General features: G+C 42.8%; 4 protein-coding genes across 4 annotated transcripts in view; 2 read left to right on the top strand and 2 right to left on the bottom strand.

The window, feature by feature from the left end:
* LOC125488501 (pericentrin-like) overlaps window positions 1-2,843 on the top strand; it is a 65,679-nt gene extending 62,836 nt beyond the window's left edge. The window contains exons 23-24 of the mRNA XM_048625472.1: window positions 2,570-2,734; window positions 2,838-2,843. Of these exons, the coding sequence (XP_048481429.1) occupies window positions 2,570-2,734; window positions 2,838-2,843 (171 nt within the window). The remainder of the gene's footprint in view (window positions 1-2,569; window positions 2,735-2,837) is intronic.
* Window positions 2,844-2,937: 94 nt separating this feature from the next.
* On the top strand, window positions 2,938-19,075 carry LOC105386218 (early endosome antigen 1). The gene is made up of 20 exons (XM_048625465.1): window positions 2,938-3,294; window positions 3,570-3,684; window positions 4,068-4,247; window positions 4,705-6,440; window positions 6,720-6,916; window positions 7,176-7,286; window positions 7,704-7,839; window positions 8,573-8,631; window positions 8,798-8,956; window positions 9,370-9,493; window positions 9,806-9,958; window positions 10,573-10,757; window positions 11,177-11,306; window positions 12,122-12,253; window positions 12,594-12,662; window positions 15,860-16,023; window positions 16,556-16,687; window positions 17,153-17,247; window positions 17,417-17,474; window positions 17,570-19,075. Exons 1-20 carry the CDS (start codon window positions 2,938-2,940, stop codon window positions 17,664-17,666), a joined length of 4,389 nt encoding a protein of 1,462 aa, XP_048481422.1. The 3' UTR covers window positions 17,667-19,075.
* Window positions 13,060-15,447, bottom strand: LOC105382424. The gene is made up of 6 exons (XM_011552302.3): window positions 15,290-15,447; window positions 14,759-14,876; window positions 14,392-14,493; window positions 13,937-13,991; window positions 13,616-13,736; window positions 13,060-13,331 (listed from the first exon to the last, which is right to left on the bottom strand). Exons 1-6 carry the CDS (start codon window positions 15,334-15,336, stop codon window positions 13,106-13,108), a joined length of 669 nt encoding a protein of 222 aa, XP_011550604.2. The 5' UTR covers window positions 15,337-15,447; the 3' UTR covers window positions 13,060-13,105.
* On the bottom strand, window positions 18,841-26,444 carry LOC105394601 (meiosis-specific nuclear structural protein 1). The gene is made up of 13 exons (XM_048624206.1): window positions 26,195-26,444; window positions 24,764-24,939; window positions 24,274-24,477; window positions 23,982-24,102; window positions 23,377-23,547; window positions 22,746-22,867; window positions 22,191-22,334; window positions 21,654-21,753; window positions 21,346-21,522; window positions 20,362-20,468; window positions 19,876-20,065; window positions 19,342-19,443; window positions 18,841-19,122 (listed from the first exon to the last, which is right to left on the bottom strand). The coding sequence occupies exons 1-13, from the start codon at window positions 26,366-26,368 to the stop codon at window positions 19,090-19,092; spliced, it is 1,821 nt and encodes a 606-aa protein (XP_048480163.1). The 5' UTR covers window positions 26,369-26,444; the 3' UTR covers window positions 18,841-19,089.
* Between the last annotated feature and the right edge of the window lie 654 nt (window positions 26,445-27,098).

Below are 27,098 nucleotides of genomic sequence, written 5' to 3'. Positions count from 1 at the left end.
TCATCGTACAATGCCATTGTCTTATCTGTTTCCTCGCTTGCATGTGCTTCATTTATTTGCTGGATCTCTGCGTGTGCTTCAGCCAATTGCTGCTCTAGGCTATAGATCTTAGACAAGGCAGCTTCATGTAAATCCTGACACTCTTTGTATGATCTAAGTACAATCTGTAGCTCATCACATTTGCCTTGCAAGTCTTGGTATTGGATGTCCATTTCAGCTATGTCATTCTTTAAGTCCGAGTTCTTTTTTAAAAGGGAATCAAATTCCTTTTCATTGTCCTCCCGCTCTGCCATCAGTTGGCTTGAGAGGTCACGAGATGCCTTGAGATCCTCCAAAGCTGTCCTCAGCTGGATCTCCAGGTCACGGCTCTGCACCTTCCGGGTCGTCATCCTCGACATGTCTGAAACCACCCGGGGTTACCCGTTAGTATGTTGATAGGTAGAATTGAGAGGATGTTTATCCAAGATATATACAAAATAACCCTCTTTAGGTATAACTTAATCAAACCAATCAAAACTTGATATATTGTAAGTCTATGTAAAAATGATCAAAAGGTAACTTATTTGTTAGTTATCATATACAATGTAGTCATGAACACAAACTATGGGTGGGGAGGGAGTAATATGCATAATATGTTACTTAAGTGAATAGGTACTCAGTGGTATTATTGACTTAGAATTATGTAAACTTTAAGCCAAAAAAAACAATCACTTGATCATTATTCAATGAAGTACTAATACTAATAGCAATTAAGTAGGTGGAGACTATGGTATAGTAATAATAGGGAATAAGGGATACAAAAGCTAATAGAAAGTTTGAAAATTAGAAATGAAAAGAACAGAGTTTGAAAATGACAAAGTCTAAAAGTGGGTTAAGGAAGTGTGAAAAACATTTCACGTCTGCAGCAAACTAATGAATAATGATTAAATAATTTAGTGATTATGATTTTAAATGAGTAATACTAGTAAAAATATGTAATTTTAACAATACTCCCCTGATAGATATCCGTTGGCAAATTCGAACTTTGACAGGTGCCGCTGCTTCAAATATCCGAGTCCCGTGAGTGTTTTATTTCAGGGTTTGAAGGCTTGTCTTCATTTGCACAGCTGTATAACACTATATTCTTTAAGTTAACACTAGTTTTAAACGTAATTACACATTAAATTTAGTAATATTAAAATAAATTAAATCAGCTGGTTTTTTTGACACCCGGTTCGTAGGGTTGCCAGCAGTTGGGTACATGTTTTCTTGATGTCATTCGCCGAGGTTGGTTGCCTTGGTGCTGCTGGTGTTTATTCTTGGCACTGGTACTGCAGGTGTTGGTGTTGGTGTGCTGGTTCTGGTCTGTCGGCCGAAGTTCATCATCTTCGTGGGCCGACCGGCGCCGCTACCGGCAGCGCCGGCCTGGCAAGGTCGCCATGTGAGAAGTTGTGCTCAAGGAACGTATTAAAATATCGATTGATGTTGGTTGTAAAAGAAGTCTTTTATTAAATATGTGCGGTGCTTATATACCTATATTAATGCTAGCGCAGCACTATATGGTTATGTTGCAGTTCATTCTAACAACTAGCCAATTTGCAGATACTACCATACTACACCCCCACAGATATACCTATTTATTTTATGAACTAAAATACTGTAAGTGTGAATATGACTCAAAGCTTCAAATATCATAACGTCAAAAGTAGGCCACCTCACAAGAATCTCGCAAATCTGTCTGTTATTATTAATGCTATTATTATGAAAACTCGACAGATTCTTGATATTCAAGTTTCATTAAAATATTTTCCATCCCCATAAGAAAACTGCATACCTATATTTTACATTCAGTGGTGGTGTAGGTATAGGTACATGCAGTGGTGTAAGTTCAAACTTGGGCTTTTATCGTACAAAGCCTACTTGACTCCCCACTAACCTACCAGCGGCAGCTCAACAACAACACAGATATACAGATATCAGCTGAAACCCGTGTTATTTACACAAAGCATTGCGCAGGCGCAGCCAGTGCCAAACAGACTGATCTCTTGAGCTCAACGATCCCAAACGACCTTCGTATTGGGGTCACGAGTTCACGACACTCATCATATTGTGAGTTCATCTAACTACTAACCCAGTGTGGGCGTCTTCAGTTACAGTCCCTTTAAACTGATAGTAGAGTTGAGATTGTTGTGCCGCTTTTTGGGTCAATTAAACCGACACGGAATATAAATAGGAAACTTTAGTTACATGCATTATCATTACATAAATTGAGCCACTACAGAAACACGTTTGAGGTCTATGTCTAAATGGTGTTGCAAAGATGGTATGCTCAGCCGTAAGGGGTAAGGGTCATTCTGAACAACAGTTGTTCCACGAATTTTGAAAATTTAAAAAAAAAAACCATAAAGACTTGATTGATCACGTGACTCAACACCCTGTATATGTTTTATATTAACGATATCAGATTTGCCCGAAAACTGTCAACCGCCACAATCACAACCTCATTTCATTAATGTCTTACACTGCTCATTCTAACTTGCCTACCCTCCACCCCACATTCACCACTAACCACCCCCCTTGCCTACCGCAGGAGGTGCGAGCGGAGCGCGACGTGCTCCAGGCTCGGATGTCGGAGCAGGCGCTGAAGATATCCTCCCTGGCGGCCAGGCTCGAGCTGCAGAGGCACAACGCTGAGGCTTTAGCACATGATGCTACGAGTCAACTGTCTGTGCAGCTCCATGATTCATTGGCCGAGGTAATTATAGTAGTTAAGTTCATTCAACGCGTGGTAGGTGACGCCAGGTCTATGGGTAACTGAGCTATATTTCTAGGTGTATTATATCTGATATCGTGTGTAGCGGTGAGACTTGAGACAGAGGTATAACGCGGAGGTACGCGGTAGGTGTCACCAGTTCTCTAGGTAACAGAACCCTATTGCTAGGTAGGCCCTATTGGCGGATGGAGTCGGAGCAGGCGCTGAAGATCTCGTCGCTGGCCGCCAGGCTCGAGCTGCAGAGGCACAATGCTGAGGCTTTAGCACATGATGCGACGAGTCAGCTGTCTATGCAGCTCCATGACTCACTGGCTGAGGTAATTAGAGTAGTTAAGGTCATTCTTCAACGCGTGGAAGGTGTCACCAGTTCTCTAGGTAACAGAGCCCTATTGCTAGAGCCCTATTGGCGGATGGTGTCGGAGCAGGCGCTGAAGATATCCTCCCTCGCAGCCAGGCTTGAACTACAGCGGCACAATGCTGAGGCTTTGGCTCATGATGCGACGAGTCAGCTGTCTGTGCAGCTTCATGACTCATTGGCTGAGGTAAATTGACGATATTTGAGTTATTAAGTTAATTCTTTACCGAGCGCCACAAGAAAAGGTATATTATGTCTGATGATACCATAAGATCTACTGATGCACAGTGCGGAAGCATTTGATGAAGACTCGACTTTCAGCTCTATTGCATAGTGACTAGCTATAGTGACAGTTTTGTGAGAGGTCTCTGTCCAGACGACTATGATGATGGTGATTGAGATCTATTAGTCCATTTCATATATAGTGTTTTTCACCAGTGTCTAACCGATATATGATTACAGGTACAAAGACTGAAGGAGGAGCTAGACACCAAAGATAAACAGCTGGCGCGACTGAGACAGAGCGCGGGTGATCGTGACGCGAGCGAGAAAGACGACAGTACACATGGCGACTCTTGTAAGTTATTTATCATATTTCATACTAATAATTTTGGTAAAAAGAAAAGGTTTCATTTATATAACACATTAAGGCTAACAAAGTATCTCTTATCTCAGGAAAATAATGCTGTATAATTTTTGCCTCTCTTTATCCTGAAATTCTCGCGGAAAAGACGAAATGAAACTCGCTGGTAAAGCTTATATCAGATTTTAATACGCCACGCTCAAACGTAAAAAACAATACTTTACGTCTCTATAGTTTAGGTACTTGAGGTACCGATATCCCTAAATAATCAGTGAGATTCCGTAATTACTATCAAAAATTCTAACTGGAAATTCTTCCATCTCCTTCTATGTACGAAAGAAAATCACTATAATTAATAACCACCCCTCCCCCACCAGGCAACACAAAGGACAAGATCACGATCTTGGAACGCGAGCTGTCATCAGCTCAATCCCGGCTAGCGCAGCTGACCTCGGTGGTGCAGGCGCTGGAGACCGATAGAGAGGTCTTGACTCGCCGGTTGAAGGATGCGCATAGGGTCATTGCGGAGAAGAAGGCGCAGGTTGATGAGCTTATGGGTGAGTAAGGGTGTTTTATTTTGGTTATACAAGGTGTTGGTTTTTTTTGTGTCATAAGACCGTTTCAAAATGTCAGTCAGGCTGGCAAAAGATGGTTATCCTAATCTGCATTCTAAATTTCTAATTAACTTAAATATTTTCTCGAAAAAAAAAGATTTCCTATAGCTGTAAAAAGTTGGTTACAAAAAGACTGTATGAAAAGTAAGATAGCGTAATTTAATAAGTCTTTTCATCACAAACTAAGAATCTGAAGTCACAGTTGAATGAAACATATTCTAGACCTATTCCTAGACTGTTTTAATGGCTCTAGTTTACATAGAGCTGGACATTATCCAACTTCCTCGTTAAACTCGCACATTTCCATGTAATAAACATATTTCAGTTACGCCAACACTTTCTGTGTCGCAAACATTCGGATATTACTCATAATAACACAGTCATCATGTTCTCTCCACAGCTTTAAAACTAGATGATGACGACATGCAGAAATCTGAACAAAAGAGTGAGGTAATTGAAGGAAAAACCTCAGCCAGGACTCTCAGTGACATCGTGTCTATATCAGACTTCGACGAACAAGACTTGCAGATGAGGCGAGCAGAACTTAGGCAGAACACCAGTCTGAACGCTCCCTACGTCACAGAAACTAGAGACAAAATGGCGAATAGAACACTCCCGCCTGATGTCCAGCGAGCGAATATGAGCTCTCTAAATATAGACTTTACGGACCATTTTGAATTGGGACACTTCACTCCACGAGCTGATTCGTTGCCGCTACAATTCACTTCCACACAGACCAAAGATAGTATCAAGAATTTTAAGAGGAATATTAATGAAACTACAATCTTCGGGACGGCTGATAGATTTGGCGACAGTGTGAAACATTCAACTGCCGTCAATATACCTGATAACTGCTCTATGTATCCAAATAGAGACGTGAACGACAGCAAAGGACATAGTGTAGATCCTAAGAAGATAGATTTCTCGCTGGAACCCTCACAAGATAATAAAACCAACGATGACAATGAATTCACATCGCTGCGAGAGCTGGGAATCGTTTTGGATATAAAACAAGAGAATTTCCCCGACATACTGTCTCAACTAAAACATGAAATCAAAAAGTCTAAATCTGAACTAGATGTTTGTAAGACCGAGCTAAAGTACGCTGAAGAACAGCTGTGTGAGTTCCCAGCATTGAAGGAAGAAGTAGAGGAACTCAAAGGTCTTCTAGAAAATACTATGGCGACCATGGAAACTGATAAGAAGTTCTATGAAAACCAGTTAGATCAGTTCTCCACAAACAAGAAAAATATGGAACAACGTTTAGCGGAGCTGTCACAAGAGGTCAACGACAAATCTAAGGACCTTCATTTGCTCAAAGAAGATATCCTCAGACGGGAAAATATGATCCTCGAATTAGCAAAAGAAAAACGTAATCTGACTAATAAAATGACAGAGCTCGAAGTAAAGATAGATGAACTCCAGAGCAGAAATACTGCGCTAGAGAAGTTTGAATTTGAAAACCATCAATTAAGAGACAAAGTGGCTGAACTACAAAAGTTACAGCAACTAGTGTCAGAAAAGAACCAGCAAATAGATAGCCTCAACCAACATCTAGATAGACTAGACGACCTACAGAGAAACCTAAACGACAAGACTGAAGAATTTGAGTCCCTAAAAGAAGCATTTGAAGAAAAATCCAACGAGCTGTTCCAAATGCAGGACACAGTAGAAGCACTAAACAGAGATCTCGCAAATGTGCACGAAGACAACAACAAACTCAACCTTAGCAACAAGGAATTAAAGCTCAAACTCACAAAACTAGAGAAAGAGCAAGAGAACCAATCATTAAAACTACAAAGCCACGAAACTGAACTAGAGAGAGTAAATTCTCTAAACACGGAACTGACTTCAAAAATAGAAGAACTGAAAGATCTTACAGACAAACTGAAAGACAAAGAGACAGAAATAGAGATTCTGAATGAAGACATCAATTCTTATCACGAGGAAATAGCCTCCTTGAAGGAACAGTTGAAGATGGTGTCCAGGAGTCCGTCACCAAAGAGTAAGAACGAGGATGAGCGAAGTAGAGACAGACAAGCCAGCAATGATAAGAAACAGCTAGTGAAGATACGCAAGCAGATATCACTTCTGCAACATGAGTTAGACTTCAATAAGAAAGAGCTGAATGATAAGGTAAATAATAATTAAAAACCATTCTTATTTATTCTGAAAGTAGGATATCTTTAAGCTTTGCCCTGATGAAACATATTCAGCATTTTTCTGATATAGTTACGAGTATTAAATCGTTCAGACTGAAATTACAACGTGATAATTGAATAATGATGGACCAACTTGATAATTGGTGCTTTGAAATGCATTAATTGGTAAACTGCATTCAATTCACAACTAATCGTAATTAACCTTTTTATGAATGCTTTATAAATATCGAAATTGTAACCCTTTAACCCCCAGGCCTTCGAGCTAGCGAAAGCTCGTCTGGACGTGACAGAACTAAAGTCCACCCTAAGCCAGGAGTCCAAACTGCTCGCTGAAAGGGACCAGGAGAACAGAAGACTGGAGGAGGCAGAGCGGACATTGCGTCAGGAAGTGGAGGCTTTGACCAGAGAGAAGCAGGGGCTGGGAGAACAACTGGAGCTGGTTATGTGCAGGTGAGTGTCAGAGTCAGTCGTCGAATGCTATGAACATTGAGGTCGCCTTTGTACTAATTTATTTTATATGATATGCCTATCTAAATAATTTCATAATAACAAACAACAGGAAGGGACGGTGAGCTATTCTGACTGAATACCGATATAAAATGATCATTAGTCAAAAGGAATAGTTTAGTAAAACGTACTATTTACTACTAATGAATTTATGAGTAGGTAAATTTGAGTTTATTTTTATAATGTTGTAATATGTTTTCAGAATTCGTGAAGAATCCAACATCGACGAATTGAGGCAGAAACTCCAAGAGAAGACAGAACAGTGTGAGGTGCTGGAGAGAGAACTCATCGACATGAGGGACAAACTAGAACGGTAATATATTAATACTAATTCATAGTTACAGTTACATTTCATCGAAATCAGCCCGTTATTGTCCGATGCTGAACATAGAAAGAGTACCACAATACTCAGTCCTGGGCCTTCCTCATCCAACCACTACCGGCTTCCTATCTAAAGTCGTCGGTCCATTGCAGTGGGAATTGTGCGTGTCATGTCATACAAAGACCTCATTTCGCATATTATGGCCAGACGAATATCGAAGTTGCTTGCATATTTTTACATATTTACATAATGGTCTGCTGTAGGCTTCTATTGACACGAACTTTGTGATTGGCTGCGTAAATCTAAATTTACGCTTTACTAAGATTATGCCTTCAGAAACAATACCAATATTTTTCTAAATTATTATGTGATTGTTCGTCTAAAAATCTCCACCCTCTCCCTTCCCAGAATGCGTTCCCCACCGCACGAAGACTCCTGCGCACTAGTAGTGAGCGGCACCCGCTCCCCGACGGCGGAGCTGGAGCGAGCCTTGCGCGACCAGCTCGACTACTCACGGCGACTAGACGTGGACATCATGGAGCAGGCGAGTCTAGTCATTATGTACAGCTAGTTAGAGTGCAGACTCGTGTGACCGCGGAGCTGGCGCGACCAGCTCGACTACTCACGGCGACTAGACGTAGACATCATGGAGCAGGCGAGTCTAGTCATTATGTACAGCTAGTTAGAGTGCAGACTCGTGTGACCGCGGAGCTGGCGCGACCAGCTCGACTACTCACGGCGACTAGACGTAGACATCATGGAGCAGGCGAGTCTAGTCATTATGTACAGCTAGTTAGAGTGCAGACTCGTGTGACCGCGGAGCTGGCGCGACCAGCTCGACTACTCACGGCGACTAGACGTAGACATCATGGAGCAGGCGAGTCTAGTCATTATGTACAGCTAGTTAGAGTGCAGACTCGTGTGACCGCGGAGCTGGCGCGACCAGCTCGACTACTCACGGCGACTAGACGTAGACATCATGGAGCAGGTAGGGATATACAGGGTGTTGCAAATAGGGTATACTAAGCTGAAAGGGGGTGACTCAGGGGATCATTCTGAACATTTGTCCTACGAGTTTTGGAAATTCGCGAGACTAATTCATACACCATCAATCGAAGATATTGATTGTAATTCATACACCCTGTATAATATGTGGGAACATCTCACACACGGCCATCCGACCCTAACCTAGGCAGAGACTGTAATATGGGACCCATATTTCAGTCCGTAATATGTGTTATTTCAAAGTTTTAATTTATTTAATTATTAATTTCCAGGTTCTCTCTGCCAGCAGTGACAATGAAGAAATACCCCGCCTCATGTTACATTCATCCAAGTAAGTTCAATATTAACATTTTCTTTAAAAACTCTAATTAAAAACTGTCGATTCTTACCAACAAACTGGCAGTTTACTAGAGGCTAGCAAAAGTCATTGTTCTGTTGTATTACCGATCTTGCTACGTGTTTATACATATATTTGTAGATAATAATCTTTATTTCAGATCATCAAGTTCCATAGAGTCGTCATCATCAGAGCGGGCACACCGTCTGCGCTCCGATAATGACAAACTGCAGCTGCAAGTGACTCACCTCGAGATGCAAGTGACTCACCTGGAGACTCGCCTGAGGGATAAGGACGCGCTCATTACTGAGCTAAATAGGTATACTAGCCATATTTTGTTGTTCTATTTTACAATAGATAAAATATTATTTATTTATATTGCATCAACAGGATTTCGACCTCTGCGAACTTTGCATAGAAGTGCAAGTTTTAAATGTTTTAAATATTTTTTTTATACTCGTCAGTGAATGGAAGAATGCTCTAAAACAGTTTTCCCGAGTAACGTGTCAAATGAATCTTATATACCTAAGTACTCTGTTGGCTGGCGCTCATTGGCTAATCCTTTCCCTGATAGTGTTTGCTACTGACACGGTAAGAACAAGAAGAGAGTAATGAAAATGTGAGAGCGAATTTCTACTGCTAAATATTTGAGCACTACAATCTATTCCCTTGCAGATGACAGTTGGCGGGTACTAATTTGTGAACATACTGACATTTCGCCTTTCTTTCCAGAATCCGCGACAAGCTAGTCTCAGACTGGCAGGCGGCCAAGCTTCGCTATGAAGCCGAGCGGGACAACTCCGGCCGGCTGCAGCTGCTGCTCGACTCGCAGAAGGAGACCTGCGATAGCTTGCAGGTAGGAGTAGAGGCACTGACAGAGTTGTGGACATCAGAAGTCGCTAGATAGGAGCTTTGTACTGGAGTAGGGGCACTGACGCCTTTATTCATATAAAAAGTAGCTAGAGAAGAATTAACTGTCCGGAATTTAAATCTACAATCGCTCACTTCATATAAGGAACGCAGGGTCTTATGTTTTACTGTCTTTCATTTTATTCCTTCTACCGTAAGCACAATCAGTACTTACTGTGTTTGGCAATAAAAACCATTTTCTTTTCTTTCTTTCTTCTTTCACAATAAATTGATAAGTTATGTCATTGTATTGTTACAGAAACAAGACTCGTCCATGATCAACATCCTCAAGAAGCGCCTGGAGAGCTCGATGGCGACAGAACTAGAGCTGCAACAACAGGTGCAACACTACCGCGCGCGCCTCGCAACATACGAGGCGCAGTCCCCGCCCGCCAGCCCCGCCGCGCAACATGTGAGTAACATGACGCGCACCATGACACACTACCGCGCGCGCCTCGCAACATACGAGGCGCAGTCCCCGCCCGCCAGCCCCGCCGCGCAACATGTGAGTAACATGACGCGCAACATGGCACACTACCGCGCGCGCCTCGCAACACACTAGGCGCAGTCCCCGCCCGCCAGCCCCGCCGCGCAACATGTGAGTAACATGACGCGCAACGTGACACATTACTGAACGCAACTTACATAGATTTTACGTTACACTAATTTAATTTGAATTCTAAATTCCTTTTGAAATGCTGTATTAAAATGTAATAGGTATGTATAATATGTATATGAAATTAAAGGTTTTATTTGACCTTCTTGAATTCAATTTGTCATGATTGAAACTCGCAAAAACTTTCATCTTTACATCATACCTCTACCGAATAAAAACGTCGCATCCTCACTTCCTCATATTTACCCTCTTTTTCTATTGTCAACCAGTAGAACGCGATCTCACGAACGCCTGGTGCGTTACGCGAATGCGTTCGCTTTACGTTACGGTTATATGTGCGGTGACCATCTTTAGATTGTTACCACCCTTATATTAACTAATAAGTTATTTATATTATGGTTCCCTCCCAGGCGGACACCATCGAGCGTCTCCGCGGCGAGACCTCCGTCCTTAAGTCCCGGCTGGACGTGGAACGCAGCCGCCGCGGGGAACTACAGGTTGCCCTCGAGGTACTCTCCGCGCAGGCGCAGAGGGAAAACAATGGGAAGAGCGAGCAGATCAATGAGCTGAGGCAGGAACTTGCTGAGATTAGACGGTGAGTTTTGTTTGTAAGGTGCTCACTAGATGGCGCTGCCGGCGGCTATTCTACATCGGTTATGTTTATCAATCAACCTATTGGTTCGTGTGTCTAGGTATAGATAAGTTTGGTACAGTTAGCGATTTTTCAATAGGCGCAGCGGGTTGAGCGGTTTGTTGTAGCGTATAAGCCGAAAGTTTGTGATTTGTGTGTGTATGGTTGGTTACTCTTTTAATCGAAACCGACGGGACAAATTTTAATTAAAGGTATGTAGGAAGCTGAGACCCTGCTTTTACATCTGGGCTACTTTTTATCCCACTCAAATCCCAGAATTCCCATTTCCATTTAATGTCTACACTAATTAGAACTAATGACACTTCTTTATAATAAAATTAAAAGCGTTTAATTTTTACACCACAATTTCATTTCCCTTTCAGTTTAAAACACGAGGCAGGTCTCGAGCTGGTCCGTGCCCAGGAGCTGCTGCACATCCAGGCCGGGACCATACGGGAGCTGGAGCGGAAGCTCAGCGCTGTGGGGAAGCAGAGACCCATCGATGATGCACTGGTGAGTGGGGATATGCCAGGGCCTGGATTCTCTACTCAACTCTCAATTGTAACTTTTTATAGGCGTTACGTCGAGCAACTGACAGCCGACTTGAAAGTGAACAACTGAAAGCCGAGCGGTCGAGAAATGCCCCGCTGGTTATGGCAGATTCTGGTTTAGGCTGATTCTGGTATTGGCAGATTCTGGTTATGGCGGATTATGGCCATTATGGCAGATTCTGCTTATGGTCTTGCACTTCCCTGTGCGCTCTTGTAAATGGCTTCAAGGTGTGGGTATGCACCGTTCTGCATTGTCAGAGCTTATAGTGTCGAGGGTGTGGCATACAGGAGCTGCTGCACATCCAGGCTGGGACCATACGGGAGCTGGAGCGGAAGCTGAGTGCTGTGGGGAAGCAGAGACCCATTGATGATGCACTGGTAAGTGGGGTTATACTTCATTCGCGTAGTGGCGGATTTTGGTTATGGCAGATTCTGCAGGAATACCAGTGAACCCATATAGTTGCGGGGAAGGAAGCTCAAGAACGGAACAAGCTGGAGCAGGAGTTGGGCGGTGGTGATGCGGTTATTTATAAGCGGGCCGTCCCGCGCTCTGGAGTCGCCTGTCGTCGAGTCGTGCAACGGGTAGCTTTTAGTGCCGAAACCCGAGAACGTGGCATACAAGACCCTTAAGGTCAATAATGTCCCTTTCCCAAAATGCCTACTGATACCAGAAGATGTTTCTTCCTTAAAATGAACCCTTCACAAAAATGTGTCGATGTGTTCTTTACAAGTAACGTATATAAATCTAAAACAAAAACCCAACTTTCCCCCCAACAGACAGAGATAGAAGAGCACAAGTCGTCTCTAACCCGCGAGATCTCCTCGCTCAAGAAGTGTCTGCTGGAGTCGGCGGCCACAGAGCGATCGGACACCGTCGCACAGCTGAGGGCTGAGAAGCAGGCGCTACAGGTACTATTGTATATATATTTTTTATTTTTAAACGATGATAAAATGTTGTCGTTGTTATTGACCCTGACTGGTATGCCGAAGGTCCCATGTTCGTTTACCGGTCGGGGCAGATATTTGTTTCAATACAAGTATATTTGTACTGGTTCTTGGGTATTATTATTTTTGATTCTATGGCTCTTGTTAAGAAAAAAACCTTTAATTACCTAACTTTATAAGGTTAACTTCCCAAAAACACAACATCCCATGATAACCACAAAAATCCACTTCCCATTTATATGACCACTTTCCAAAATGTTTTTTTAATCCAAAATAATACCTAAACCATTATAATTTCTTACAGGAGACAGTGTCGCGGCTGCAGAACCAAGCCCAGCTGGACGCGCGGCCCGCAGAGGACAAGGAGCAGGCTGTAAGTAGGCTGTATAGCGACGGTAGGCTGTATAGGGAAGGCTGCTTCGATGTCATTAAATGCTTGCTTGAGTACTATGTGCGGTGCTTTTGTTTTTGTTGCTTGTGATTTTTAGGAAGTGTTAGGTTTAGATATATAGGTATTGCGTACAGAATTAAACCGTATTATTGAAATATCACTTCCTATTTATTTCTCATCGATTATTAAATTTAATAAGATAAACTAATAGGTAGATCAAATAATTAAAAAATCGGAGGATATTACACTCGATACGTACGCGTGTTCTATCAATGAGGCTAGTTACGATAGATAATTAATGATACCTACGTAATAAAAATAACGCATATTTTCCAATACAACACTAGGAAGGTACCTAGCTACGAAACAAAACAAAACGAACCCATCTCACAAAAATATATTCACCGAAAAACCCACACACACAACTACCGTCGTTTCTCCTCATCCTGCCCCTCCACACTCTGCGCATCTTCCTCCGCGCACAGCGGCCGCACCGCCCACGCACACACCGCGAGGACTGAGTACAGTAGTGAGTACACTGAGTACAGGAGACAGGTGGCGAGGCCGAGTACAATGGGGTACAGTTTGTTCTGCTGTTCGGGAGAGGTCCAGGACTCTTCTACGTGGGTGCGCAGGTATTGGCAGGCGTTTCTGGGGGGGAAGGGGTTTAGTTGGTTATGTGTTAATGGTTTTACTGGAGGGGTAGCGGTTAAGCGCTTGATAGTATAGAGCGAGTAAGTAAGCGAGTTATAGTTACGCCCCTATTCTATTGCACAACATATTTGGCACGTTATTGTAATCATTCTGGATGTGGTTCGATAAGACATAGATTGCCTAATATTCTGATACTCCTTCGTAGAAATCAATTAAGCCTTAGCACAGCTGCATCATTTTTAGTAGGTGACATGCAAATGCTAGTAAAATACAATAAGAACCTGATCTTAGGCAGCGACTTCTCCAGCATATTAACCACACAATGGAGGAGGTGGGTCAGCAGCAGAACCAACACCCACACCGCGAGCAGGTAGGGGGGCCAGTGAAAACTGCCGAGGGCCGCTGGAAAAGAAACACGGGAATTTAATAAATATGCTAGAAGTCTTGATATAATCCGAAAGAGTTAACATGAGTCTTGAACGAATGATAAGAGATACGGAATAGTTTATAATACGGAATTAATCTATTCAATAATTGTATATGCTACAGACATTGGATTAAAAAAGACTAAAAAATGCATTGCTTCTAAATTCCTAACATACCTTGAATTAGCGCGCGGTTGCCCGGTGCATTGAGTGCGTCCCCTGTTTGCATTGCCTGAAATGTTTACAAAATCATGCTTGAAAATGTTATAGGTAATAAAAATAATAACCTATGACATGACCTACATCTATACGTAACCAATATTTTATTCTGTAGGATGTTCCGACAGAATGATATTTATGATGTTACACATTGTATCGCTAGCGTGTTAGACCGATTGCTTGCAAGAAGTCATATGTGTTGCTTTAGAGGGGAATTCATTATAGACTATTAGGCGCACCCTAGACCTACAATCATACTGTACAATAAGATTGAATTACGTTTTGTATCCAAATGACATTTGCGTAATCTTCAATATTAACCCTAGACGATCAATTATATTGCTCAATCTTCAATATTATTAATGCGCAATATCATTGATCGTCTAGGGTGCGCCTTAGTTATAAGTACGCACATCAAGCGAGGTACCCCGTCGTCTTGCTTCAGCCAATCGCAGCGCGTGATCTGACGACGTGCGCAAACCCTTAGCTGATTGGTCCGCGCGGGTGTGCGATGGCTGTAAGCAATTATGTGTCTTATTACTGTGAAAGTAGTGTCAAAATTGTCTTTTCAATTTCTTAAGCGCAAAAACGGCGTCACGCAATTTGCGTTATTCGCATCCATCGGTAGCCATCTAAACTAATACCTTGGCACCATTCTAACTAAATGCAATCTAGCCGTTTAGGCCACATAGCATACCTAACCAACGTTTATTAAAAAAACATAACCTTCCCTCTAACAGACTCTAACTCATTCGGTTAAAACAATTATAACCCTCATACCGTGGGAGACAGCCTCGAGTAGGAAGTGTTGAACTTCTCCCGCGACTTGTCGGCGTCCAGGCGAGACTCCTTGCTCGTCACTTCGGACTTGGTGAACGAGGAGTGGTCTCCACACATCCTGGAGACAGAGTGGGTAGTTAGGTTCATCTGGACGCAGACGCAAATACGCCTAGCCCCGTATTAATCCATTGTAGGACATGGGCTTCCACCAAGAATGGAGGGTTATCGCCATAATCTTCACGCTTGGTAGGCAGGTTCAACATAATATCGGCAGCTTATATACGCCCGGAACTCCAAATTAAGCAGTCAGTGAGTGTCTAATGCTTTCGCCACTGTATAATGAACCCTAGTCTAGCTCTATATATATAGTGTTTAATAAGAAGCAGGGATTTATGCTGCGTTTACAGTAGGTTAACTGCTTACTGTTGACTGAGTGTGATGCAAATTTGTGGATGTTATCGAAGGGACAGAATACCTAGCTGGAAACAGTATGAACTTACATACATTTTAATTATAAAACAAATTACTTACACCATGGGAAGCATCTTGGGCGCCTCGCTTGCCTTAGCAATCTCCATTTTCGCCGCGATCTCAATATACCATCGTTAACAACAGTTAGTTGTGTGTGGATAAAAAATAAACTTATACAAAACCAAAACACATCACGCGATAAATTGATGTAAAAGAGATGTAAAATATTGTAAAACCGTCAATGTCATGTCGTTGTCATTTGACATAAGTGACAGGGGGACAGATGTTTCAGCTTTTTAAAATAAGAATAAGGTTCACCGGAAGGAGGACAATAATTTTGTCTCAAAAGAATAACGCATTATACAAGGTCCACATCGTCACTGCACTACACTGATTTCATATTGCATTCGATTTAGCTTAACTCGCAATAATATGTTTTCTCTCGCACTATCATCATATGCAGTATCATCATCAGTCCGTCTCTGAAGTGATCCTGAATCTGTACGAGATACACTGGAGCCCTGGGGCGCTATTCTCTCTCCCCTTTACTACTAAACTTGTAGAAGGGGCCTAGACTGTACTGTACAGCAATAAGTAGGTACTACAAACTACACTGTTCTTTTTTCCCAGATCCGCTACCTCCACGGCCGCTGCCTGCGTCTCGAGAGCTGCCGCAAGGCCCTCGTGTGGCAGAAGCGATACTTGCAGCGCGTGGTGGCGGGGTATACGCAGCTTGAGGCGCGCCTGCAGCTGCCTACCCGCGCGGGGACCGGCCAGGGGAGGCACCGGTTCAGGTACGAAGTTATAACGTGGAAAAGGAGATTGGATGATGAACCATCTCGGTATTCGAGCCATACGAATTACGCTCCAAGTGGCAGCTAATATTTACCAACAATGATTTCTTTCATTGATTTGCTGTAAACTGGTTCTTACCGTTGAAACGTGCGTTTTGTAAGAATATAAGAACTTACTTACTCCGCGGGCGACCTGAAGTGGACCTTGGCCTCAGACACAAAAAGTCACCACTGGCACCCACTGGTCTCTATCCTGTGCAGTCGCTCTCCAGTCGCCTGCCTGTAGTTGGCGCAGGTCCTTGCCGACACCATCGCTCCAGCGATATTTGTTAGCCAAGTATTAGTAACTGCGTCTGTCTGTTACTCTTTTACGCCAAAACTACTGAACGTATTTGAATGAAATTTGGTATTCAGAAACCTTAGAAAGAACATAGGCTACTTTATCCCCGAATTCTCACGGGAAAACCTTTTAAGGCGAAGCTCGCCGTACCAACTAGTCTAGGTATAATAAAACTCTTTCCCCCCTCCACAGATGCATAGCCACGGTGGTGATCATCGTCCTGCGCATGGGGTTCTTAGTTCGACGGCGGCTCGCGGCGCGCGCGCTCAGCGCCAACTGTCTGCTGAGAGCGCCTACTGGTAGGAGGGATGTGACGCAGACTCCGTGAGTGTACTACTGCTGATGTTATAAACTAAACTAGTAATACTATAAAACTAAAGCTGACACCCTGGGTGACCATATATGCTATGGAGTCGTCCTTGATATCTCTTTGCAGGATCTATGTCTTGACTTCTATGCTTGCGCGTATTCATTATAGATGTCGCCACAATGCCTTTTATCTCGGAGTTCCCATGGGAAAACTCGCGGACTTAAGCTAGTAGGGGGGATTTGCTTATCGTTTTGTTGGTATATTAGATAAATTAAATCGATAGATAGGCATAGACAGCAACGTAAATAAAAGGGGTTTTCTTAGCATTTTTTTTTGTTATCACCATTTCCTTATTTTCATCTTTGAAACACCTTTGATTACCCAGCGAAGCCGAAGTTTGACAAAAACTAAGTTTCTCACTTACACCCGTATGTATAGTAGTAACCACGCTCGCACTGACTAGCCCCTGCACCCCACAGCTGCAGTGAATACGGCCCCACCCCGCCCGCGCGCCCCGCGCCGCTCCGCCGCGCCCTTCATAATGACTTGAGGAGGCACCAGCTGTTGTCACCACGTGAGTAGTAGCTTGGTACATTGCATAAATAGCACATAAGAAAAGATTTATCGCACAAACGCATTTTAATCAAATCTTAACGTGCTAATTAGTATAGGTACTATTTTTCATTTTGCATTGCGTTTTTAAATTTTATGTTTACATAAATGAGCCTATTTATTTATTTCAGTTGGTGACCTACCCCGGTTCAACCCAAACTCTCCCCGAGATGACCCGTTCATACTGAAGTAAGTATTTTACTGCCATCCATACACATAGGTATACATAAACATTTAAATTATTACAATGAGGAAAGTAATATTAATGTATTATTTTATTCCAGCACTCCTCGAAGCGAAGCGCCATCATATTTAAACAAGGTAGACCTGGTGAGTAGATGTCTCAACCAAGCCATGGACACTTCGAGAGACGTGTCCTGAACACAGCACACCCTGTAGCTGACCAGACCCCCGTGACGTCACCCGCGCGTCGCCGCCGGCCAATCACAGCGCCGCACGACACCCCACCGACAGAGTTGGGCATAGATATAGGGTGTATTTTTGCATTTCAAATTCAAAACGTTTTCCAATGCATTTCGTCACAATCGGCCACATAATAGAATTGCTAAGTATTAGATTAGTGCCAAATTCAAGCTGTAGTTTTTAATGTGTTACTTAATTTATTATTTTTGAATAGTTTAGGTACTAGTTTAGTGTGAAATTTTAAGTCGGTAATCCTTTTTTGTAAGTTTATCATTTTGATTTTGTTGTCACTCCGCCTAAAATATTATTGTTTAAGTTGTGAACGAGTGAGTGATTTATGTAAATGTTATTTTATAACGATGATGCCATAATATTACACGTGTAACCAATCGTCCAAACTTGCCTTACGAAGTATAAATTAAATTGGAATGTGTAAGTATAGGTGAGGACATAGTGTGAAGTTGTTCAAATTTATATCTTTTATGACGTTATATTTGTAAATGGATATGAATCGCACGAAAGTACAAGTTAGTTATTGTAAGTTAGGATTAGTACGAGACGCCATGACATGACGACTGTTGACTAGTCGCGCGATCGAATCTCGAACCTTCCATATTTTGGCATGAATTAAATCTTGGACGTGCAGCGATATGGAACTCCTATATAAAGTTAAAAGTTTTTTGCAATGAAATGCTGCACGAACAGATTTGTAGGGATTAACTGCTGTTATTATTATGATTAGAAATGGATTAGAATTGTATAACTGGAGGGGATTTTCTAGAATATTAGTGTGTTCATGTACTTAGAATGTTTTATGTAATGGTAAAGGATATATGGTTTGATTTGAGCGTGTATTGTAATTGTAATAATAACAATAGATTTCCGAAACGACGGACAATACTGAGCGAGGCCAAAAGCAACGAAAGTATTACGATAGCTGTGTTAAAACGATTCCACATTGTTCTATAAATCAGGCATATTTTTACCCCAATTCCTATCGACATTGCATTATGGACTTTATTGTAATAACGTAAAAAATACTTTCCTATAAAACCTGACTACACTCATTGTGACCAAAGATATGTTTTAGTTTTTAGTAAATGCTAGATTTAATGTTAAAACAAAACACAACTAGAGTTAAAATTGCAATTTAATTGTCAAAGTTCTCACAAAATTCAATTTCTCACTAACAAAACCTACTCTTTCTCTAGTCACAGTTATATTTAATTCACAAATAGTGGTGCCATAGACAATCTCTCTATATTTGAATAGACTAGAAGAATAGGAAAGCGTATAAGTAGGTAAATTAAAAAAAAAAAAACAGCCCGAAAAGTTGATATCGAATAAATTATTATAATATTTTCTAAGACCTTGTTTCATTTTATTTCCCTGACGAACATTTGCATCCAAAGTCCTGTAAACACATAAAAATACATAGGTATGTTGATGGTATGTTCTCACGTCATTTTATGGTTTTATAAGACTTAGCTTAGTTTAATGTACATTAAACTAAGCTAAGTCGACCTTTATATCTTCGAGTAACTCAAAGCAATACAAATAGTTTTTATTTCCTTTGTGCAAGTCAGCTTTAATCTAGGGTGTCCATTATTTTATTGGATGTGAGGTTACGTACATATTTTTGTTGCATCCCGTTGGCCCTTCCCTGTCTCTTGTAGTCTTGTTCTTGTGTCGAGTCTTTCTTCGTTTTCCCCTGCGATTCTTGGTACTCAGAGTCCTGGAAATGTTAAGATCCTAACTTAATATTATAAATGCGAAAGTAACTGTGTCTGTTACTCTTTCACGCCAAAACTACTAAACGGATTTGAATGAAATTTGGTATACATATGGTCTAGACCCTGAGAAAGAACGAAATACGGCTACTTTTTATCCCGGAATTTCCACGGTAAAACTTTTTAAGGCGAAGTGAAGCTCGCGGGAACCACTAGTATAGTCTATAAAAAGACGGACGTAGCAAAGAAAGGAAACATTTTTATTCGTCGTAGAATGAATGCATTCTTGAAAAAAACATTAAATTACACTTTAATATAAAATAAATAAATACCTAGTCATTTATTTCAGGCTAGACACACATATTACATACTTTAAGATTACAAAGAACAAGTAACTTATTAGGTACAAAAATTCTATTTTGTTCGCAAACAATTACCTTTGTAATATCACCGAGGCCATGTCGTCTCCCTACCGTCTTCCACTTCTCATCCGAAGTCACTTTCTGAGGTTCCTGTGGGGGTTTCTCAGTGGATTCATCCACGGTGTTGGAGACCAGTTGTTGAATGTCTCCGTGGGACGCCCCCGCCTCGTCTGTGGGCGCCGGCGGAGACGGCGGCTCTTTGTAACTGTGTACAATGGAATGTAGGTAAAATTTATAACAAACTGTCAAAAGCTTCATAAAATTTCCGCTAGAGGCGCCACTTGTATACCAGAAAACAGAACCACAAAAATGGCGATCATGACCCATAAATTTACTAACTAACTACATGTAACTACCCTAAACTTTTGAATTAACCGGTAGAATACCGCGAAATCAGATAAAATACAAATCTATTCTTTTCGCCACGACTACGGGAAGCAAAAGTTAAAAACCACACCCATACAAAGCCAAGTTTTTCCTATCCAGCAGTAGTAAACTCACTCGGGGTCCGGTTTGGTTAAGTCGACGGTCCGGTACCGCGGGAAGTGTTCCTGCTGAGAGTCCGGCAGGTCCGGCATCGGCAGCAGACGGTTCATCAGGCAGTAGCGCTGGAGAGAGAGAGAGAGAGAGAGAGAGGTGTGAGGGTGAAGAAGGATTGGTGTTTGTTGCTAGAAGATGAAGGCGTCTGGGTGTCAGATCAGGTAAGTACCTAAACAAATATTTAGGTACTCAATTATTTGTACCGTATTATCGCAACGCGGTGTTATCATCATCATCCATTTTTACCCGACTGCCGAAGGAGGAGGGTACTTAATGTTTTTTTATAACGAATGATGAGAAAGGATTTGAAGCGTGTCCTTCCTTGCCGTAATAGCCCGAAAAGTAGCGGCCGAACACGGTTTTGATACTTTCTTCCAGTGGGACCCAAAAACTCTTAGTCTCTTACCTGAACAGCCCTCTCAATAGGGAAGGTGGGTCGCTCATGCCGCCTCGCCTCCTGCACCAGGGCTGCTGCATGAGTCAGTAGCTTGTTGTCCGCAGCCCTCATCTTCTTCACCACTAGCTCCATTAACTATAGCGTTGCTATCACCCCTTTCATTACCTAAACAGCAGCATTGGTTTTGCTACATTACTCATACGGGACCCAAATAGTCTCTTACCTGAACAGCCCTCTCAATAGGGAAGGTGGGCCGCTCATGCCGTCTCGCCTCCTGCACCAGCGCGGCGGCATGAGTTAGTATATAGTTTATTATCAGCAGCCCTCATCTTCTTCACCGCCACCTCCTCTAGGTATAGCTTTGCTATTTTGCATTTGTAAACGAACGATAGGCGAGACCTCGGGTCGCAATATACGAATGGCGACCGAGTGCTATAACGCCAATGGTGTCACGAAGTATTCTCACATTTCTCCAAGGTCCACGCGGATCTAAAAAGTGTCTTCTGCGCATTGTCTCCTACACATAGTTAAATATCCTTATCTCTTACCTGAACAGCCCTCTCAATAGGGAAGGTGGGTCGCTCATGCCGCCTCGCCTCCGCCACCAGGGCGGCTGCATGAGTCAGCAGCTTGTTATCAGCAGCCCTCATCTTCTTCACCGCCAGCTCGCCGTAGAAGCGCCGTGTGGCGTTGCGCTCCGCCTTGTCGCGGTCCTCTCGCTCTTGCTGGGTGGGAGAGAAGGGGAAGGAAGATTAGTGTAAAGAGTTGTTATGTTTGGCGTGAAATTAAAGCAGGAATTTTAGGGATGATGTAAGTTAAAGAGAAAATAATACGGACAGTTGGTGTGTTTGCTTACCCATTGTTTGATTAACGTGTTTCGATATTCTTCTGTGTTTTTGTCTTTAGTGTGCCGCTGTTTCTCACAGAATTCTTCGTAGACCTCGTTGTTTTTGTATCTGAAAAAAACATACAGAGATAGGTACGTGGATAGGTAGCTAGGTACCTACAGTGCAATGGAACTAGCAACAGAAACAGATGGAAAATCGGAAATAGTTGATCTTCAATATCGTGATAGCAGTTACCTATTATTCTTATTCATGCACATTTCTAGCACTCCCCTAGGGTCCATTATCTCTACTACTAGGTAGGTACTAATCAATAGAACTACCTACTTATCCAAACTTAATAACATAGGCTATTTTTAGGTAAATACAGAGGCTGTCCATCCAATATCCACAACGACTTCGGCTTGAAATAATCTTGGTGTGAGGCCAGACGAGCGTAATTTTGTGAGTCGCTATTCTGCTGCGCGGGGACGAGAAGAGCAATTAATTTCCCCGCTCCGCTCATCCACAAAATTACGCTCGTCTGGCCTCACCCTTATATAACCCACCTGTTAAGCATCTCCCACTGCCTCGCGGCGCCCACCTCCCTTATCCTCTCCGCGTCGTCGCGCAAATACTGGGCGTGCGCCGCCGTCCGCTCCGCGCGCAGTTGAAGCTGCTTCTGTGTGGCGGCCGCCGCGCGCGCGTCCTCGCTGGGCATTGACAAGTCAAGTATTGTAGATAGAGTAGAATAGTAGAAATCATTCGCCGAAAACAGTTTTAAAGTCCTCTTGGAGGTGCGGGGTGAAGCGCGAGTGATGGAATGTGGAAAATTTACCATTGGTAATGTTATTGCTATCGCTATGTATAGCTCGGCCGCTACGTCTGTTAAAGCATGATGCGCTCTGAATCCTCTCTTATCATTCGTTTTTAAATGCAGTTGGCCGCAATTTTTATTTATCTAAGGATCTTCTAACATGACAAAGACACCATTCATCCCAATGACGATTTCTTTCGTCATTGATTCATCCCAGATTCCTGTCCTCAATGATGCGAGAATCATGCGCACCCTACCGCTAGTGATGTGCCACACTACAGAAGAGTCTAGAGAGTGATTGACTCACAGAGCGATCTTCTCCTTGACGGCGCGGTCGCGGCTCGCCTGCTCCTTGGCGTCTCGCTCGCCCTCAGTCGACTGCAGCGCCGCGGTGATGTTGCGGGTTATCTTCGTCTTCTCTTCTTTTATCTGGGATTATATATTTTCGAGGATGTAATGAACTTTTATTTAGGTATCTAGGTATAGCGCTGTAAAAGAGGATGGGCTGCCACTCCTGAATCGGCCTGTATAGTTACGAGAGATTATCATTTATGTATTAGTCATTAGTATAATACCTATGTTACTAGGTACCTATAGTCGTCGAAATATAATAGGCCCGTTTGAACAGCTAAACAAATTTGCTATTTACTCTTGATTTACTTGATGAAATACATAAAAAGACACATAATCTGGCTTATTTTTTAACGGCTCAAAGAAAAAGGAACTTTTAAAGCACCAAAAGTTACTTATTGTTTAGATTTTTTATGATTTAGATTGGACACCAGCTGTCATCCCATACATTTTCGAGCTGTCCAAACGGGCCTATTATATTTCAACAACTATAGGTACCTAAATAGAATAATTTCCCAGCCTTTCTTTTGGGTAAATATGAGTAAGTATTTAACTTCTCAGGTTACACATCAGAAGCCAGCCCTCACCATCCTCTCAGTGGCCCGCTGTCTGTCCTGCACGCGGGCGCGCGCGCGCCGCAGCGCCTCCTGCAGCTGCTCCTGCAGCCGGCCGCGCGCCGCCGCCTCCGCCAGCGCAGCCTCGCGCTCCGCCAGGCTCTGCCGTGTGGCGCGGTGGAGGCGCGCCTTCTCTTCCGCTTTCTGGGGGTGTAATGTTGATTATAGAGATGGCAATCGGTTGGTTCCATCCATGGCTTGCTTGTGTCCACCAACCCGCACTAGGCCAGCGTGGTGGACTAGGCCTAAAAACCTTCCTTCATTGGAAGGAGACCCGTGCCCCAGCAGTGGGGACGTGATGGGTCGTGATGAATCGGTAGGTTTGGTAGCATACCTGACGCTGTTATGTAGTGGATATATGTATAGGTACTTACATAAGAAAAATTTAAAGTGTTGGAGAGTAACTTGTTGATGCCATCTGCATGAGCTAGGTCACATAGAAAGTTAAATTGGGTAGGTACCTACAGGTTTTTTAAAAATCATATTACTGAGGGAAAAAAACCTAGGATGTTTTACAGCAGCATCCATTATCGTCTTTGCAATATTATGTTGATTTTACAATAGAATTAATGAGTTACCAAGTTCTCTTCAAACTCCCTAATGGCCTCCATCTCCAGGTTGGCCTTCACGTTGTCTTCCTGCTGCTGGCTCAGCTCCTCCTCGTACTGCCGGCGGTTCTTGTCAGATATCTCCTTGATTCTGCAATTCATATTTAGGTATGGGTAAGTTAGTAGATACTTAGTTAATTATTGGAAGTGCAGGAACTGTTGTTCTTACGATACGACACGTCGAGCTAGACCGGCTATATGACTTTCAGAACTATTTCTACTATTGCTATGGCCAGTGATGCAGATGAAGTTAGGTACTTACTGTTCAGCGAGCTCCCTCTGATGTTCCTTGTTGGCCAGGAACCTCCTCCGCCGCTGCTCCTCATTCTCCTCGTGCCAATGCTTTGCTTTCGAGTAGATGTCGGCTTCATCCTTCGCTTTCCGTTCGTCGGCTTCCCGGCGGCGTTCGTTGTTGAACTTGACCTGTTCGCTGCGCTCCTTCTGGACTACCGACTCGATTACAGCACTGGGAATAAGTTTAGGCACACGTGTATTTTGAATGCCGAAAGCTTTAGGGAAGGTGGACTAGAATCGACAAGGTGCCCCGATTCGAAGTAGGTACCTAAGTATCTAAATTATTGAAAACTCGTACGGAGGTAGCCTAATTACTACGTAGCTCCAAGAACCATCACTTTATGTGCTTATGCGTTTCTCAGCACTTAACATTTTTTACTCTATTCACGACGTCATTGCTGACATACCTACTTATAACTGCCGTCAAATTACCTATCCCTCTACCTACTCCTACCAACCTCAGCAGCAGCTTAGGCGCGTCTTTATTCTTGAAGATAGTATCCCGTGCGCTGTGCATCAGCCTCTGCTGCTGCTGCTTCATCCGCTTCACGTACTGGCGGTAGAACTTGGCGTTGGCCTCCTCGGCGGCGGCGTAGCGCGCGCGCCGCGCCTCCTCGTTGCGGCGGTTCACGTTCTGGAATACGGTGGACAAGGTGCTTCAAAGACTTTCAGGAATATAGTTATCTAAAACAGTAGCTTAAGTATATTATACTTAATCTAGTTGCTTATCTATATTTTACTGATAGGTAATTCATTAACCCACTGACGGACACTGACTGCATTTGACGTCCACCACACTTTTAGAAAAAAATCACAACGTCGAATGCAGTCCCCGCTCTTTTTCTATTTATTTCAACAACGGTCAATGCAGTCCTGTTTTACCTAGAGTTTGTATGAAGACCATCTTGTTGTGCTTTATTTGGAAGGATTTCAAAGTTATATGTGCACCCAGAGTACCTTTTTTTCACACAGCAATAAGTTTTCATACAGAAAAAAGTGTGAACTCACACGCACACAACGGTCATTGACGTCGTGTTTTCTTTACTGCGCCTAGGCAGTGTGCCGGCATGTGCACCAGCAAATCAACACTCAACTCCCATACAAAAATGTTGTGCGTTTTTATGAATTTCACCGTTAATCTAGTGTCCATCAATGTGATTATTTACACAGGTGAAATACTGATGTAAGTTAGTTACTTGCTAATTATGTAAATAATAAATTACATATTTTCAGGTAGGTAGGCAGGTACAGTAATTAGTGGACTGAAAATAATAAGTTTAGGTATGTCTTGTTGATATTACAAAAATAGATCGGCCATATGGTGCAGCGATGAATAAAGCCCGGTGAAGGATCTCTCTCTGGGTTTTAGATTTTAGGGTAAGGGTCAATTCAGACGTACCACAACCACACCACAGCGACAACCAGACCACAACCACGCGGTGTGGTCGGGCGTATATTTTGTATTGACAATGAATAATCCAATTCACACGTGCCACATTTTGCCGTTGTTATCGACCACCTGTGTAATACGACCACATCGCAACCACATCGCAACCACAACGCAACCACATCGCAAAGGCAACGCCGCCACGCGGCGGCGGCACCGCGGCAACCTGTTTTCCGTATTAACTGCACACGACGACGTGGTTACCACATCGCAATGACAGCTACAACGCAACCACATCGACATTTTGTCGCTGCCACAACGCAACTGCAAAAAGCCGCTGTCACACGTAACCACAGCTTGACCACATTTTGTCGCTGCGACGTGGTGTGGTTGTGGTACGTGTGAATTGACGCTAATGTTGAACCCTTGGGTTGTAGGTATAGTAAGTATACCTACATAGGTAGGTATTAATTATACCTACCTACCTAACTACTTAACTTACTTCTAACGAGTTGGGCCAAGTCTTGGTCATGGCCTTGCTCTGATCAGCAAGGAACTGCAGGTATTCTCGTTTGCGAATAATTTCTGGATCCTCTTTATCCATGTCGGACCATCTCTGGAGGCGGTCCCAGTCACGTTTGCACATCACTAGCGGCGTTGTCCACATTACCGACATCTCAGATTTGTGTGATAATTTTTATATTTTGTAACTTAAACAAAAAGTTAATATTTATTGGTGTGTTGACTCGGAAAAACGTAGTGTTCTTTTCTCTATGGTTGTGACAACCCTTGACAATGAGCCGTTTTCCTTGACAGCTGTCAGTTGAGCTTTTGGGTAAGCCGATAGATGGCGTGAAAACGCAGTTTACCAACTGTCAAAAATTACATAGAGAGCAAAGAGTACTAAACTCAGAATAAGAACTCACTAGTTGTGATTAAATGTCGGGTGGTAGCGCGAGCCATCCTTCCGAGGCTCAGACTGCATGTGGCTTGGGATAGTGCTAAGTATTCTGTGAATAGTACTACCCGCGCCGTCACGTAGTGTTCTTTTCTCTATGCGCGCCGTTTGAACGGGTGCTGCGTGCGAGAACTGATTTTCTATTTTTATTTATTTATTTAGGGACCATGATCCATAGTCCTTAGGCATTATTACAGTATAGCAGTCACTATCTCAAAAGAGTCACTATCTCAAGTGCACTAACTCTACAGTATCAAGGGAGGAGGAGCAGATAGCTCAACTACAACTCAATTAATACAGGAGAAACACAAGGAAACTGAGAAAACTTGAAAAGAACGGCTGTACGCACAATCGCACTGAACGCTGAAGCAACAGTGACATCGACATCATAGAGAAAATAATACTACAATTCTACCTACCTACGTCACTTTCACATTTAGTTAGCCTC

The sequence above is a fragment of the Plutella xylostella genome, chromosome 3, assembly GCF_932276165.1.
Source record: "Plutella xylostella chromosome 3, ilPluXylo3.1, whole genome shotgun sequence".
NCBI lineage: Eukaryota > Metazoa > Arthropoda > Insecta > Lepidoptera > Plutellidae > Plutella > Plutella xylostella.
Note: the sequence above shows the minus strand (reverse complement) of the source record. Positions and strands in the feature narration are given on the sequence as shown.